This window comes from Dermochelys coriacea, chromosome 5, assembly GCF_009764565.3.
Source record: "Dermochelys coriacea isolate rDerCor1 chromosome 5, rDerCor1.pri.v4, whole genome shotgun sequence".
Taxonomy (NCBI): domain Eukaryota; kingdom Metazoa; phylum Chordata; order Testudines; family Dermochelyidae; genus Dermochelys; species Dermochelys coriacea.
The window spans coordinates 13,755,059-13,773,362 of record NC_050072.1 but is presented as its reverse complement, the minus strand read 5'-3'; the positions used below and the strand labels follow the sequence as shown (position 1 = coordinate 13,773,362).

Sequence of the window (18,304 nt, the reverse complement as noted above, 5' to 3'; positions counted from 1 at the left end):
ATCACAGGTTTTTCTGAAAGAAAGGATCTTCTAGCTCCATAGCATTTCATTTATTCTTTCTGAACTCTAGATGTTTTAGGATACATTTTGTAAGAAAGACACGAAATGATGCTATATTGTATTTTCCATTAGCAGACCATTTATTCTTCTAGATCTAAATGAAATTAAAGAAACTGAAGGGTGTTATCCCCCAACTTTTAAAAGTCACATATTAATACCAATAAAATCCAACCTATTTATAGAGTATCTTTCTAAGCACTGGATGTTTTAAGCACCTTACAGTTCTATGCTGAAGCCCTTCTTAGCTTAAACATAGTAAATAACTTGGGTATAAAGTCAAATACTCCATTTTAAATATTAGCAGCTGGTCACACTAGCATATGTCCATTTGATTATGGATTATTCTCATGTGGCACAAATAGCAAGAATTGTAGAATTTAAAAGTGAAAGCTCCAAATTAATCTTTAAATGCTTTAACCAAATATCAAGGCTTGTTCTGCAAGAGAGTCCAAATAAAATCTTTATCTGTGCTTAGAGGCTCATGCAAATGTATTCAAAATGTACTCTCTGGATCTCTTACCATGGCAGATTGGAAGCTGCTAAAACAAATACAAGATCATCTGATCGGGCCAAGCCATCCATCTGCACCAATAATTCTGTTTTCATCCGCCGACTTCCTTCATGTTCACCGCTATCAAGATTCAGAGAAATGTTGTTTGCTCAGTGCTTTAATGCAATCACCTTTATTTAGAATGTCATACACAGCAGCTGACCCGTTGTCACAGTTTTGTCCCAATTCAAAGCATGATTAAGTACCCTTAGCTAACATCCAAGCATTAAGTCAGGCTTCCTGATGATTACTTAAATGTACTCATTTCAGTGCATTACCCTGGAGTAAATCCACTATTAATGGAGTAAAAGAAAAATATATATTTTGTTTTATCTTTGCATAAAGATTAATACAAACTAATGATTAAATACCAGAGTTGGTATTTAGCGGGAAATGCTGCTAAGCCTTGAGTTAGCATTATGTAGGAGAACTTAGAGAGGTAAAGGTTGCAGTTAACATATTAATATTATTGATGTATTCAGTGCAACTAGTATAAAGCAGAAGAGTTTGTGAGAGAATTTAAATGGGCACAGAAAGACATATTTACTACTGAATTTAGTACACTTCATGTCTTTTTGTTTGCTTCCAAGAAAACAGACCATGAAGAACTGAAACAGTAAAAGCCAAACATTCTTCTTTCTTTGAGACAGAGGATTAGGAATCCCACCTAAGAAAAGATGAGGTTTAAGGGCCTGTTCCTGCAATGTGCTAAGAACTCTGGCCTCAATACAGTAAAACATTTTAGCAAGTGCTTAAGTGTTTTGCTAGATTGAGGCCTCTGATCCAAAGTGCTTAGCACCTTGCAAGATCAAAAAGCCTAGAGTGTATGCTCTGCAGTTCAGGTCTTATTTCTGTAAAGTGTCATCTTGACATATGGTGCTATATCAATATTTAATAAAATAACCTCATTCTTGGATATGTATCCCACTTCTATCTATCACTCACTGGAGTCAGGGACAGTTATAAAAAAGTATGAGGGCAAAAGCTGGCCTATACTTTATAGCCATTAATTGGCAGTGATTTTACAAGTTGCATCTTTATAATACAGTGTACTGTATACATTCTTTATGAGCACATATAAACACCTGGACATGGTATGCAAAGCATCTAGAAACCTCTGTAAAGGGCACCCTATGCATATACTGTAATAAAAACAGCATTTATAAGTTGTTTTTGCCCCCAATCCCATCAGTTTTCTCAAACTTTAACTGTGTGTATTGTGACGGATGGCAGTATTAATGTTGCTTCATTCTTGCTGCTACAAACCCCGTCCATGCCTTAGTAATTTCTTTACACAGTGATGCAGCTGCCTCCTCTCTGGCCTTACTGTCTCTCACCCTGTCACCCCCAACCAGTACATCCAAAAGGTTGCAGTCAAAGGTCATCATCTTCTCATTCTCCTCTGTGAATCCCATCACTGTTTCCCCATCCTCCTGTCCAAACTTCTTATTTAAAAAAAAAAAAAAAAAAAAAAAAAAAAAAGGACATTCATAACTGTCTTCTTGTACCCCTCTCCCACTCATTCTTCCTGGGCCAACATATCCCAGTTAATCCCACTCTGCTCATCATGAGTTCTTCTGTGCCACCTCTTATTCTGATACCTATGGATTTATAGTGGATTATTGTTGGAATTATTCAGGCATGAGCCTTACAGGTTAAAAATGGGCTTAAAGAAAATTATTTTTAAAAAATTAAATCTAAACCAAAATGATTACAGTTAAAATACAACTCAAAATAGTTATTCTGTCAATAGGATCTAAATTATAGATCTTTCTATGGGCCCAATCATGCTTCTATTGAAGTTCACAGAGTAGGTGCAGGCCTTATTTGAACTAATGGTAACAGGCCTAATGCACTGGTAAGTGTTGATTTTTAAAAGTATTATTTTGAAGCTATCGCAAACTAAATCGTCAATTACCCAGGATGATTGCCTCTCTGACTCATTACCGACTCCAGCTCGTCCAAGAAAATTGTGGAGGGAGCATGATATCGGGCAAGTTCAAATAACACCTGTTCAAAGAAAAGAATCCACAAAACAGAATTAACAGCTGCAGCAAGCAAAAAGGTGATAAGGGCCATTGATACAAAAGCTAAATAATGATACAAATTAGTGCACACATCACAAAAACCTTTCTTTTTGGGGGGGGGGTGAGGGGAGAATGGAATAAATGTTCTGACTTGGTAGAGGATCCCAGAGTCCTTCCTTAATTCTGAAAGATTTATAAAAGGAGCGAAAGAACACACACACATAATCCTGTCTTTACATTTAAATCTTTCTGTGTACTTGGCTAGGATTTAGAGGGAGAATAATGGGATATAAGAAAAGGATTTCATCAAAGGATTCTGGGGAAATTCTAAATTGTTACCAGAAATTAAATATTTTTCTTCTTTTATTGTTGCTCCATTTGTTTTTCCCCCATCAAATCCCTATTTAAAAAAAAATAAATAAATTCCAGTGACGACAAAAACAATATTCTCTTAATCAGAATAAATTTTTATTTTTCCTGATGAGAACATTATTCTAATCAACAGAATGTTGTTGGTTTCTTTCACTGGAATTTGTGATTTTTTTTAAAATAGGAATTTGAGAAAAACCAAATGGAGCAACAATAAAAGAAGAAAAATATGTGCCTGTCCCATATTCTCGATTTCTTGTTGGAATCCTAAATTGCTGTAATTAATCTGCCTCTGCATTTCCTGTTTTTGTTACCCCATGACTGTGTTAGGTCTACTGGCAAATAAAAGTCCCTACAATCTTTAGCCTAAATTAAAGTGCCACAAGCAACTGTAGTGATGGCTGTGATTCTTCCCAGGGTACCCAGGGTTATAAGGCACCTAGCTACGACATGCCCTTAGCATGAGGAAGTTTTGTCTGTGCCTGCTATGGATCAGCACGACTCCATCAGCCTCTGGAAACACGAGCATTACCTTTCAGGCCTCCCTCTCCACATGCAGGTTAGCAAAAGGCACACACAAACTGCCCCCAGTCCTCCGAGCATCCCTCTGGAGTCACCAGTCCCTGATCTACTGAACAGTCACTAAAGTCTGAGATTCTCTATTCCCAAAGAAACAGCACACCAGCTTATTAGATTCCTCGAAGGATCACCATTCCGCTTAACATACACTATTTAGATATATTTATAGTGAAAACAAGAATAAGTTTGTCATCAAAAGAACAGAGATTCAAGGGATAGACTTAGAATATTGGAAACAAATGGTTACATATAAAACATAAGAAAGGTTACACTGGGTCAGACCAATGGTCCATCTAGCCAGTAGCCTGTCTTCTGACAGTGGACAATGCAGGTGCTTCAGAGGGAATGAACAGAACAGGTAATCATCAAGTGATCCATCCCCTGTTGCCCATTCCCAGCTTCTGGCAAACAGAGGCCAACAAAAATCATAACATTCTTCTAGAGCGTAAACTAACTCACAAGACATTCCCCAGTCTCCTATAGAATAACTTACCCCAGTCCTTTTCCTAGCATTTTCAGACAGGAAGGCTGAGATCCCCCTTTCATAAGATTAAGACTGCTGGCAGATTATCTTCACAGTCTGAAGCGTGCTAAGGCACCTCTCTGCACCCCCAGATAGACCAGACCAGACCTGGGGTTCCAAAGAGGATGGATCTAGACTGTTCTCAGTGGTACCAGATGACAGAACAAGGAGTAATGGTCTCAAGTTGCAATGGGGGAGGTTTAGGTTGGATATTAGGAAAAACTTTCGCTAGGAGGGTGGTGAAGCACTGGAATGCGTTACCTAGAGAGGTGGTGGAATCTCCTTCCTTAGAGGTTTTCAAGGTCAAGCTTGACAAAGCGCTGGCTGGGATGATTTAAGTTAGGGACTGGTCCTGCTTTGAGCAGGGGATTGGACTAGATGACCCCCTGAGGTCCCCCCAACCCTGATATTCTATGAAAATAGGTTGTCCCCCATTCCTGTGGTTTACCTCTTCCTGTTAATTTCCTTCTGAAGCCTCCACAAGCTCTTTGTTAGCATTTGACTCAATATGCTAATAGACTTCTATTTTAAACACACACAATAAGCAGTGGTCCACCAGGGAGATAAGTGTGTCTCACCTCCTGTCAGGAGAAGTTTTTCTTAAGGCATGCTACCTTAGAGCAGTGGCTCTCAATCTTTCAAGACTACTGTACCCCTTTTCAAGAGTCTGATTTGTCTCATGTACCCCAAGTTTCACCTTATTTAACAGCTTACAAAATCAGATATAAAAATACAAAAGTGTCACAGCACACAATTACTGAAAAATTGCTTACTTTCTCATTTTTACTATACAATTATAAAATACATCAAATTGGAATATAAATATTGTACCTACATTTCATTATATAGTATACAGAACAATATAAATAAATCACTTTTTATTAAATTTTAGTTTGTACTGACTTCGCTAGTGCTTTTTATTAGGGCTGTCGATTAATTGCAATTAACTCAAGTGATTAACTCCAAAAAATTAATCACAATTAATCGCAGTTTTAATTGCAGTTAAATAGAATACCAATTGAAATTTATTAAATATTTTGTATGTTTTTCTACATTTTCAAATATTTGATTTCAATTTACAACACATAATACAAAGTGCACAGTGCTCCCTTTATATTATTTTTATTACAAATATTAGCAATGTAAAAATGATAAACAAAAGAAATAGTATCAGAGAGATAGCTGTGTTAGTTTGGATCTGTAGAAGTGGGTATTCACCTATGAAAGGCGATGCTCCAGTACCTATGTTAGTCTATAAAGGTGCTACAGGACTCTTTGCTGCTTTTACAAAAGAAATAGTATTTTTCAATTTACCTCATACAAGTACTGTAGTGCAATCTCATGAATGTGCAACTTACAAATGTACATTTTTGTTACATAACTGCACTCAAAAACAAAACAATGTTAAAAACTTTAGTGCCTACAAGTCCACTGGGTCCTACTTCTTGTTCAGCCAAGCACTAAGACAAACAAGTTTGTTTACATTTACAGGAGATAATGCTGCCTGCTTCTTATTTACTGTGATGGGTTGGACCCCTTGGGAAGTCACCTGATGTGCTGAGATACCACTGAGTCTACCTGTTCTTCCAGCATGGACCCCCTTTAACCTGTCTTGCTGAGCCAGGCTCTTAAAACCTCCTCTAACACTCACACAGGCAGGGCCACACCCAGCTGCAGATCAGCTCTGAGAAGATTCAGTTTAAGGGACTTGCTCCAGCACTCAGACGTCCACCTCCTTTGGAGTGCAGACCCAAAGATATATTATTAAATTTGCTTCTTCCCTCAATGTGGAGGAGGGTGTACACAACTTCTCGCCCCCACCCTGCAGTTAGAAATCACAAACTGGGTTATATTGTAAACCAGAAATAAATTTATTAACTATAACAGGTGTATTTTAAGTAGTTAAGGAAGTAGCAGACAGAACAAGGCAGATTACTAAGAAAATAAAACAGAGCATGCAAACTAAGCTTAATACACTAAAGAAACGGGTTACATGCAAGTTTTCACCCTAAACGTGGTTCTAATAATCTTCACAGGCCAGACACCCTTCCAGCCCGGGTTCAGTTCTTTCCCCCCAGTCAGTCTTAGATGTTTCCAGCAGTCATCTTGGGTGGAGTAGCAGGGGAGAACTGATGACCTGGATTACCTCATTCCCCACCCTTAAATAGGATTTGCATAAAGCAGAAGTCCTCTGTTTCGTAGTTTGACCCCCCCCTTAGCTTCTTGTGGAAAAGTACAGAATTCACGATGGGTTCCATTCTCAGGTGACATGGTTATATGCCTCTGTAGGGCCCTTGTAGCTATTCTTCACAGGCTGACCCACATGTTCACAGGAAGACTAAGCTCTTTTACAGTCCATTGTCCTTGTTGATGGACCATCCACCCTGTCTGGCTTTTCCATTGTTGTACCTGAAGTGTTAGCAGTGGGCGCCACCCAAAGTAGCATAGTTGAACACAGATACAAAAATTATACATACATACATACAAACCAACAAAACATCATAAGAACGGCCATACTAGGTCAGACCAAAGGTCCATCACGCCCAGTATCCTGTCCTCTGACAGTGGCCAATAGCAGGTGCCCCAAGTGGAATGAACAGACAGGTTATCATCAAGTGATCCATGCCCTGTCACCCAGTCCCAGCTTCTGGCAAACAGAGGCTAGAGACACCATTCCTGCCAATCCTGGCTAATCGCCATTAATGGACCTATTTTCCATGAATCTATCTAGCTCCCTTTTGAACACTGTTATAGTATGGGCCTTCACAACACCCTCTGGCAAGGAGTTCCAGAGGTTGTCAGTGCATTGTGTGAAAAAATACTTTGTGTTTGTTTTAAACCTGCTACTTATTAATTCCATTTGGTGGCCCCTTGTTCTTGTATTATGAGAAGGAGTAAATAATAGTAAATAAGATAATCGCATTCAGTAAATCATAACCTTTCTAATGATATCTCACATGATCCATTTGCATAAAGTATATCTCATTTATGTCATATTCATATCATAAGCATATTTTCATAAAGAATATCGAATGACACGTCACACAATGAAAATGAGAACAAGTGTTCGCATGGCATTGTTGTAGCTGACACTGCAAAGTATTTATGTGCCAGATATGCTAAACATTCATATGTGCCTTCATGCTTTGGACACCATTCCAGAGGCCATGCTTCCATGCCAATGACGTTCGTTAAAAAAAATAATGTATTAATTAAATTTGTGGTTGAACTCCTTGGGGGAGAATTGTATGTCTCCTGCTCTGTTTTAACTGCATTCTGCCATACATTTCGTGTTATGGCAGTGGTGGATGATGACCCAGCACATGTTGTTTGTTTTAAGAACACTTTCAAAGTAGATTTGACAAAATGCAAAAAAGGTACCAATGTGATATTTCTAAAGATAGTACAGCACTTCACCCCAGGTTTAAGAATATGTAGTGCCTTCCAAAATCTGAGAGGGACAAGGTGTGGAGCATGTTTTCAGAAGTCTTAAAAGAGCACCACTCCGATGCAGAAAACTACAGAACCTGAATCACCAGAAAAGAAAATCAACCTTTTGTTGGTGGCATCTGACTCAGATGATTCAAATGAATGTGCGTCAGTCTGCACTGCTTTGGATTGTTGTCCAGCAGAACCCATCATCAGCATGGAAGCATGTATTTTCAAATGGAGGGTGAAGCATGAAGGGACATATGAATCTTTACCGCACCTGGCACGTAAATATCTTGCAATGCTGGCTACAACAGTGCCATGCGAACACCTCTTCTCCCTTGTTTGTCTGAGAGATTGGCTGAACAAGAAGTAGGATTGAGTGGACTTGTAGGCTCTAAAGTTTTACATTGTTTTATTTTTGAGTGCAGTTATTTTTTGTACATAATTCTACATTTGTAAATTCAACTTCTATGATAAAGAGATTGCACTACAGTACTTGTATTAGGTGAATTGAAAAATACTATTTCTTTTTTACAGTGTAAATATTTGTAATAAAAAATAAATATAAAGTGAGCACTGTACACTGAAATCAATATATTTGAAAAAGTAGAAAACATCCAAAAATATTTAAATAAATGGTGTCCTATTATTGTTTAACAGAGCGATAAATCGTGATTAATTTTTTTCATTGCGCTATTAATTTTTTTTAATTGTTTGACTGCCCTACTTTTTATGTAGCCTGTTGTAAAATTAAGCAAATATCTAGATGAGTTGATGTTCCCTCAGAAGACCTCTGTGTACCCCCAGGGGTACACATAGCCCTGACTGAGAAACAATGCCTTAGAATGACCTGCCTTTAACTATAAGGTCTAGAGAACGTATTTTTCAGCATATACACAACTCCTCACATATTTTTTTTTACATACAACTCACAGTGAGTATAATGACCAGTGTGACACAGGCTTTCAGTACAGACCTTACATGACCCCTATGCCAGCTGGCATCAAGAGGTCTTTGGGTCACAGTGGCAGAGTCTGGAACAGACCACGACAGCTGCTATTCCCAGAGGGAGCTCCTCATCTGATCGCAATCGGAAAGGAATTGAAACCCAAACATTGTAGAGGTGGGGCGCATTGAGGACTTACTGTCAGTAGATCTCAAAATTTATGCCTGGGATCCAATGTGTCAAAAATCTTTGAGTGGTAGGGGATATCTGATTCACATTACGTTACAGAGCTGAAACGCACCCACAAATCCAGTCAATACAATAATTTCATAAAAATAATATTATTCCCATTTGACAGAAGGGGAAATTGGAGCACAGAATGAAATCACTTGCCCAAGATTTCAGAGGGTATCAGTATCAGAGGAACCACTCAGCATTTCCTGGCTCCCAGTTCAGTGCTCAATCCACTAAAAAACACCTATTCCCCAGTTAGTCACGTGACAGCCATTACAGTACAATGTAAATGAAGATAATGATTCTTACCCGGACAAGTTTTTCTGAATCACCCCTCCATTTGCTGACAATAGTGGACGCTGAAATGTTGAAGAAAGTTGTATTGCATTCAGTAGCAACAGCCTTGGCAAGCAGAGTCTTTCCAGTACCTACCAGCAACAAGGATGAGGAAATTCACTCCGAGTAAATAAAATGTAAACATAGGAATAACTCCCTTTATCATCTTACTAGTCAGAAAATGAACATGGACAGGAAGAGTGGAAATGCAATTAGAACTATTTGGAGAAAAGCAGGTAATACAGGACTTCAAGTCACAGCACCATTGACAAATACATTAAAACTGTTTCTGAGATACTATATATTGAAATGATCAGAGCACCTCAATGGGCTGTATTGGGGCAAATAAATAAAAGAACATACAAGACCAGACCCAATGCTATTTCACAAGTAGCAGCTTGTCTAACACACTAATAGTTCTACAGACTCCCCAGATGCTATCATGTTACGTCTATACTAAAAACACTACAGTGTAGACACTTTCTACAGCAATGGGAGGAGTTCTCCTGTCACTGTAGTTAATTCATCTCCCTGAGAGGCAATAGCTCTAGAAAGAATTTTTCCATAGACCTAGCTATCTATACCAAGGGTTAGGTCAGCATAACGGTCTCTCTCAGGGCTGTGGATTTTGCATGCTGATGAAAGTTTTCAGTAGAGACCAGCCATCGGTGTCTAGGCAACTTTCCAGTGGTGCCTGTGAGGGTGACAGAGATAGTGTGGAGAGCAGTCTAGACAGTGAGAGCATTTGGAGAGACTGTAGAAGTGTTAGTGTGTGGGACAGCCTCCATCTTTTCTAGGAGACCAACACCATTTTCAAAATTAACTCCTAAATGAAGAGGGGGAGCAGGTACATTTTTCCAGGAAGGGATAGTCCAAGCCAAATGTATCTCTCTTTGAAGGTCAGTCCCAGCCAAATTTGGACTACTGGCAACTATGGCAAATGGAGCAACAATATGGAATTGACATGCCCTTCGAAGCACATGACTGCTCTGATTACACTTGGAGTCAAGAATGTTGGTTGGAGGAAAGATTTAGGTGTAGAAATATCCTAGAGTTGTGGGAACTCTGGATGTGGCAAGAGGTACTGTAGATTGAAGGACTAATCTCCGTGACACCAAATAAATTTGTTATATTAATATATTGGAGCAAATCAGCATGAAGCTCTTAAAATGCATTTTTAATTAATCTGTTTGTATATAAACAAAAATAGCAATATATGTAGCTACACCTATATTTAAAGTATAAACTTATACCTACCTGGAGGTCCATATAATAATAATCCTTTCCAAGGGGAGAGAATCCCGGTAAACAGCTGTGGATACTGTGGAAATAATTCATGGATTAAAAATATAAAATCTGAGTCAAAATGCTGTTTTTTTGCAACAATCTTGTACATGCAGGAAATCTAGCAAACTAGAAGAGAGGAAAAATAAAAGAATTACATAATAGATTTTATCATACAACATGCTACATTTAACCACATGAAATCTATTTTAAATGTATTTTTCATGTTTTTATTTTGTATAAATGGATATAGGTTGCTATTCTCTTCAGTAATTCATTTTCCTATAGCATGATGTGTCTGACAGCTTTTCTTTAGGCAAAATTCCCACAGAATAAGCACTAATGGAGTGGACTTTTTCTATCCAGCATACTGCGGAGCATTTGTATATGAAAAGTTACATGGCATTGTCAACTTAAATTCCATTTGCTGACTAGAAACTACATTCAGAAAAGGACAGATAAGTCAGAACAATGGGTCAGCACTCTACAAGAAAAATTTTAACTAGCTGATGATATTTTGACCAAGATAATGTACAGAAATGGTGTCCAGTATTGGTTCTCTCAAAGCTATTTAGAGCCTTACCCTTATAGGATACACAACTGCTTCCTTGACTAACCGCTTGGCTGCGTCGAGTCCAATGATGTCATCCCACTTTATGTTTGGATTATGAAGATAAATGTCCTGCAATGCACATTTGATCTTTTTTAGGAAAAAAAAATAAAGTTTTCGTGTACAAATATAATAAACCCTGAAGTAGCAAAACAGCCTACTTATTCCAGGATGTGAAGTAATAGTGATATAGGTTTCAGAGTAGCAGCCGTGTTAGTCTGTATCTGCAAAAAGAACAGGAGTACTTGTGGCACCTAAGAGACTAACAAATTTACAAGAGCATAAGTTTTCGTGGGCTACAGCAAAGTGATGCAAACTGTTTAATTTACGGTATAGGCTCATAACTGTTAGCTCACAAAAGGGAAGCACTGAACACACACAATAATAATTCCCAGAAAAAAACACTATTTATGGCTGGCTCTCATTGAAGCCAATGGAGGTTAGCCATTGGCTTTAAGGGGAGCACAGTAATGGCCATAGTGGATCAGACCAATGATCCATCTCCTCAACAGTGGCTAGTATCAGATAATTCAGAGCAAGGTGCAATAAACTCCTTAATGGATAATTGTGGAATAATCTACCCGGGGAGAACATTCTATATAATAATTAGTCTATGCCCTGAAGAATTCATTCAGATAATTTCATTCAATTTGTCAAATTATCTAATCCATTTAAATCCTACTAAGATCTTGACCTCAATAATATTTTGTGGCAGTACGTTCCACAGATGAATTTTTGCATAGAAAGAAAAATCACATGTAATTTGTTGGGGATTTAGTTGGGACCGCATTGCTGAATCAGGGTCTTAATCCATGTCACTGACTTCTTCAGCCATCTTGGTAATATATTAAAGGTTTTCCTTAGAGCTGACTAGTGTACAGTTTTGAAAGTAAGGACATAGGGAAACGCAGTCAGTACAGCTCTAACAGCATGGAGTAGTCAGTATATCCCCTGGCCCCATGAGGAAGAGTGTTCTAAATTATTTGTGTGTGTTCTAGGCCAGGAAAAAATCTTTTCTAACATCATTACATGCAAGAAAGGGAAAACACATTGGGTCTAATTTATCATTGATGTAATTTTAATGGAGATACACCAGGAAAAAAAAAACTGGCCTGGTACCTTCAAGAATTAGCATTATCCTTACCAACAAAAAGAAACCAACAGCATTCTCAGACACCTACAGTCACCATACTCTCTAAATGACTGAAATGAAGATCCAATCTTACTCTGCTTACAACCGTTGCAAGTTCTCTCATCTCACCACTCATGCCAATAAAAGCACTCAGAGGTTTTAACAATCGTTCCTAAAAAGAAAGAAGTAAGTGGGTGTCAACAATTTATTCCAGTACAAAATTATTTTAATACAAATTATGAAGCAGTTTCAAAACAATAACACATTCAGGTAAAATGGTAAAGGTACAAATAAAATACACTGAAATAAGTCATATTTGAGATGCCCTCATAGCTCTTCACTATAAGGGTAAGCCATTATAGGAGATCTCCTAAGTCCTAATGGGTGAACTTATGACTCAGGGCTGGATTCTGCCAACCTTACTCACAGCAAGTAGCTTCCTTACTCCACAAATAGTTCTATTTATCTCAGCATAAGGATGGCAGAACCTAACCTGCACGGATTAAGGCCCTTCAGGAATATAAACAACTGTTATCACACCTTCTCATGTGCTGTTTTAAAGGATGATGTTTCTTTCAAGTATAACAGGCAGCCCCATACAATTTAGCACTGGGTGAGAAGGGGTGATTTTGCTGGTGGCTTTGGCCTGTGGTAGGCAGTGGTGGCCTTGACCGAAAACCTCTACCCCGAAGATTTTAGCATCCTGGGGAAAGGCTAAGATAGAGAGACTTCAGTATCTTGACATAAATTTGGAGACAGAAGAAACTGCTGGCTGAAACTTGAACACACAGGGAAATAATCTGTCCCTACTGAAGTCAGGGGCAAGGATTTCACCCAGATCTGTTTTGTGGAGCTCTGAAAATTGTGCTACATTTGTGAATTATAAGATGTGATTTGTATTTGCCACAAACATCCCTGTTCAGGGATTACATAAATGTCAACAGATTAGACTAGTGTTAGTGTCCATTCATTGCTTTTTCAGCAAGGACCATAAGCAACTCCAGAAGTTCAAACCACCGGGACCATGTCAATTATGGTATTTTATTTTACTGTTCCCCGTTGCATAGTTCAGTGCATAGTTACTTCTAAAGTTAATTTTGTTAGATGGAAATAATAATCCCTTACTGAAGGATCTGGGTCACAGTTAAGGCTGTTTGAGACTATTTCATTTGATGCTCCTTTGATAGCATCTTGGATCATCCCACGGAAGTCAATTATTTGGCCCTGAAAAAAAAAAAGGAGTGATGTAATAGGCTTTATCCTATCTAAAGAAAGTAAGTATCTGATTCTAAACTTCATGAATTAGATAGTACAAAGCAAGCTTAACAGGATGACAGCTCTCCAACGACAAAAGGCAAGAGGCCAAATTCTGCCCAAGAATCCCCATTGACAATTGCCCAAGAAGTCAATGGAAGCAGTGGGGGAAGAACCCAGGTGTCCTAACTCTCAGTGCTGTGCTTTAACTACAAAACCATCTGTCTACCATTTTCAAGCAGCAGAAAAAAAAATTATACATTCAGTTTCTGTTTTTACTATTAGGAGTTGGACTTTTCTATCCTATTTCTACATTGTTTCTTAATTCTATGTAGAGTACACTAACTATGCCAAATAATAACTAAGGATAAAAGTTACAGTCCACCAGCAGATACATGGGAGCTCTCAGACAGCCACACAGAAGTATTTTATGTAAACGTACAGAAGAGTCAAATCAAACCTTTGTGTACAACTTCTTTGCTTTTCTTCATACACATTCCCATAATGTAGAAGTGTTTTGTGCATAGAAAATTTCTACTGACCCTTCTTGGGTGTGTGCTTTCTCCTCCACCAACTCGGTTGATTGCCGACACATTTAAACCAAAATCAGCTTGCTCCCAAGTAACTGTATTGTCATTCTCCTAAAGAAAAATCAGGTTTTTTTAGAAAAACAATTCTTTCCAAGCAGATAGTGTTAGACTTCACCATAGCTCTTCACATGCCCAGATGGTAAGATTTTTCAGCTGAACTTTTATATTCCACTGAACTCGTATCAATAATGCCTGATGTTAGTATGTAACATTATTATGTGCGCCTTTAGGTCTCAATCTGGCTAGCTGATGAAAGCAATTCAGAGCCACAACTCTAGCACTCAGCGTTCATTTGTTTCCTCTGCAGAGAGTTTTCTATATATTATACAGAAATCAGCATAGTGCTCAGCAATGAGGAGAAACCTCTATGAGCACCATGAATGGAGCACTAGGGTACAGAAGGGATAACACATGTGACTGGAAGAGGAGGTAGAGAATGATTAATGCATCTGTTTAAGTGCAAATGATGGGCCATTTTAGGATTTTAAGTTACTTCAACATCTATCCATGACAAGTGGTTACTGCTGTGTACCAAACTGCTGCACTTACAAAAAAGTGACAGCAGGGTCAGGCATGAGATCCAGCCCCTAACACAGAAACGTGTCCAAGGATTTTAAGAAAACAATCTTCGCCACCTACTCAATGCCTCAAGAATCATGCTAGGCTAGCTCGCCTCAGCTTACTTCACCTGAACACATAGTTAATTGCAAAGCATCATGTTCAGCAGCCCTGACAGAATTGATCCCAAAGAGCAAAAGACCACAGTGACAAATTTCATTTATGACAGGTTTCAGAATAGCAGCCGTGTTAGTCTGTATTTGCAAAAAGAAAAGGAGTACTTGTGGCACCTTAGAGACTAACAAATTTATTAGAGCATAAGCTACAGCTCACTTCATCGGATGCATTTGGTGGAAAAAACAGAGGGGAGACTGATATACACACACAGAGAACATGAAACAATGGGTTAATCATACACACTGTAAGGAGAGTGATCACTTAAGATAAGCCATCACCAGCAGAAAGGGGGGGGAAAGGAGGAAAACCTTTCATGGTGACAAGCAAGGTAGGCTATTTCCAGCAGTTAACAAGAATATCTGAGGAACAGTGGGGGGGTGGGATGGGGGGGAGAAATAACATGGGGAAATAGTTTTACTTTGTGTAATGACTCATCCATTCCCAGTCTCTATTCAAGCCTAAGTTAATTGTATCCAGTTTGCAAATTAATTCCAATTCAGCAGTCTCTCGTTGGAGTCTGTTTTTGAAGCTTTTTTGTTGAAGTATAGCCACTCTTAGGTCTGTGATCGAGTGACCAGAGAGATTGAAGTGTTCTCCAACTGGTTTTTGAATGTTATAATTCTTGACGTCTGATTTGTGTCCATTCATTCTTTTACGTAGAGACTGTCCAGTTTGGCCAATGTACATGGCAGAGGGGCATTGCTGGCACATGATGGCATATATCACATTGGTAGATGCGCAGGTGAACGAGCCTCTGATAGTGTGGCTGATGTGATTAGGCCCTATGATGGTATCCCCTGAATAGATATGTGGACAGAGTTGGCAACGGGCTTTGTTGCAAGGATAGGTTCCTGGGTTAGTGGTTCTGTTGTGTGGTGTGTGGTTGCTGGTGAGTATTTGCTTCAGATTGGGGGGCTGTCTGTAAGCAAGGACTGGTCTGTCTCCCAAGATCTGAGAGAGCGATGGCTCGTCCTTCAGGATAGGTTGTAGATCCTTGATGATGCGTTGGAGGGGTTTTAGTTGGGGGCTGAAGGTGATGGCTAGTGGCGTTCTGTTGTTTTCTTTGTTGGGCCTGTCCTGTAGTAGGTGACTTCTGGGTACTCTTCTGGCTCTGTCAATCTGTTTCTTCACTTCAGCAGGTGGGTATTGTAGATGTATTGTATCATGTATTGCATGATAGAGATCTTGTAGGTGTTTGTCTCTGTCTGAGGGGTTGGAGCAAATGCGGTTATATCGTAGAGCTTGGCTGTAATCAATGGATCGTGTGGTATGATCTGGATGAAAGCTAGAGGCATGTAGCTAGGAATAGCGGTCAGTAGGTTTCCGATATAGGGTGGTGTTTATGTGACCATCGCTTATTAGCACCGTAGTGTCCAGGAAGTGGATCTCTTGTGTGGACTGGTCCAGGCTGAGGTTGATGGTGGGATGGAAATTGTTGAAATCCTGGTGGAATTCCTCAAGAGCTTCTTTTCCATGGGTCCAGATGATGAAGATGTAATCAATGTAGCGCAAGTAGAGTAGGGGCATTAGGGGACGAGAGCTGAGGAAGCGTTGTTCTAAGTCAGCCATAAAAATGTTGGCATACTGTGGGGCCATGCGGGTACCCATCGCAGTGCCGCTGATGTGAAGGTATACATTGTCCCCAAATGTGAAATAGTTATGGGTCAGGACAAAGTCACAAAGTTCAGCCACCAGGTTAGCCATGACGTTATCGGGGATACTGTTCCTGACGGCTTGTAGTCCATCTTTGTGTGGAATGTTGGTGTAGAGGGCTTCTACATCCATAGTGGCTAGGATGGTGTTTTTAGGCACCTCACCAATGGACTGTAGTTTCCTCAGGAAGTCAGTGGTGTCTCGAAGATAGCTGGGAGTGCTGGTAACGTAGGGCCTGAGGAGGGAGTCTACATAGCCAGACAATCCTGCCGTCAGGGTGCCAATGCCTGAGATGATGGGGCGTCCAGGATTTCCAGGTTTATGGATCTTGGGTAGCAGATAGAATACCCCAGGTCGGGGTTCTAGGGGTGTGTCTGTGCGGATTTGTTCTTGTGCTTTTTCAGGGAGTCTCTTGAGCAAATGCTGTAGTTTCTTTTGGTAACTCTCAGTGGGATCAGAGGGTAATGGCTTGTAGAAAGTGGGGTTGGGGAGCTGCCTAGTAGCCTCTTGTTCATATTCCGACCTATTCATGATGACGACAGCACCTCCTTTGTCAGCCTTTTTGATTATGATGTCAGAGTTGTTTCCGAGGCTGTGGATGGCACTGTGTTCTGCATGGCTGAGGTTATGGGGTAAGCGATGCTGCTTTTCCACAATTTCAGCTCATGCACGTCGGCGGAAGCACTCTATGTAGAAGTCCAGGCTGCTGTTTCGACCTTCAGGAGGAGTCTACCCAGAATCCTTCTCTTTGTAGTGTTGGTAGGAAGGTCTCTGTGGGTTAATATGTTGGTCAGAGGTGTGTTGGAAATATTCCTTGAGTCGGAGACGTCGAAAATAGGATTCTAGGTCACCACAGAACTGTATCATGTTCGTGGGGGTGGAGGGGCAAAAGGAGAGGCCCCGAGATAGGACAGATTCTTCTGCTGGGCTAAGAGTATAGTTGGATAGATTAACAATATTGCTGGGTGGGTTACGGGAACCACTGTTGTGGCCCCTTGTGGCATGTAGTAGTTTAGATAGCTTAGTGTCCTTTTGCTTTTTTAGAGAAGCAAAGTGTGTGTTGTAAATGGCTTGTCTAGTTTTTGTAAAGTCCAGCCACGAGGAAGTTTGTGTGGAAGGTTGGTTCTTTATGAGAGTATCCAGTTTTGAGAGCTCATTCTTAATCTTTCCCTGTTTGCTGTAGAGGATGTTGATCAGGTGGTTCCGCAGTTTCTTTGAGAGTATGTGGCACAAGCTGTCAGCATAGTCTGTGTGGTATGTAGATTGTAATGGATTTTTTACCTTCAGTCCTTTCGGTATGATGTAAATTTCATTTACAAACTCAAATGTGTTAGACTGAGTTGTGTGAATGTGTTTATGACTGAGACTGGACATCTTATTTGACCTTCCACGGTCTGTAATCTTCCTCATCTCTAGCACTATGGGACCAATCCTTAAACCCACTGAAATTAATGGAAAGATACCCATCAACAGCTGACGGATTAGGTCCCATGTGAGATGTTCTTTTCCTCCATTTCCAACCTGTGCCTTTTTCCCCGCTACCATCTTACACAGATAGCATCTCCCACTGGACTTCTGTATTGTTATAGTTACATAAGTAGTAAAACTCTTTACTCACAAACCTCCAAATGTTTTCTCAGCCTCTTATTGACTATGTCATAAGAACGGCCATACTGGGTCAGATCAAAGGTCCATCTAGCCCAGTATCCCGTCTTCCGACAGTGGCCAATGCCAGGTGCCCCAGAGGGAATGAACAGAACAGGTAATCATCAAGTGATTCATCTCCTGTCACCCATTTCCAACTTCTGGCAAACAGAGGCTAGGGACACCATCCCTGCCCATCCTGGATAATAGCCATTGATGGACCTATCGTCCATGAATTTGTCTCGGTCTTTTTTGAAACCGGTTATAGTCTTGGTCTTCACAACATCCTCTGGCGAGTTCCACAGGTTGACTATCCGTTTTGTGAAAAAATACTTCCTTTTGTTTG

At 39.8% G+C, this 18,304-nt stretch overlaps 1 protein-coding gene across 6 annotated transcripts in view; it reads right to left on the bottom strand.

Moving 5' to 3' along the window:
- The window catches only part of KATNAL2 (katanin catalytic subunit A1 like 2), a 76,312-nt gene that overhangs the window by 24,275 nt on the left and 33,733 nt on the right, over window positions 1-18,304 (bottom strand). For 5 of the 6 annotated variants that reach the window (XM_038403825.2, XM_043514347.1, XM_038403826.2 and 2 more), the window contains 8 exons: window positions 13,879-13,977; window positions 13,208-13,306; window positions 12,177-12,254; window positions 10,924-11,022; window positions 10,314-10,377; window positions 9,030-9,148; window positions 2,529-2,620; window positions 581-691 (listed from right to left, as the gene is read on the bottom strand). In XM_038403825.2, the coding sequence (XP_038259753.1) occupies window positions 581-691; window positions 2,529-2,620; window positions 9,030-9,148; window positions 10,314-10,377; window positions 10,924-11,022; window positions 12,177-12,254; window positions 13,208-13,306; window positions 13,879-13,977 (761 nt within the window). The remainder of the gene's footprint in view (window positions 1-580; window positions 692-2,528; window positions 2,621-9,029; window positions 9,149-10,313; window positions 10,378-10,923; window positions 11,023-12,176; window positions 12,255-13,207; window positions 13,307-13,878; window positions 13,978-18,304) is intronic. The other variant, XM_043514349.1, reaches the window with a different exon arrangement.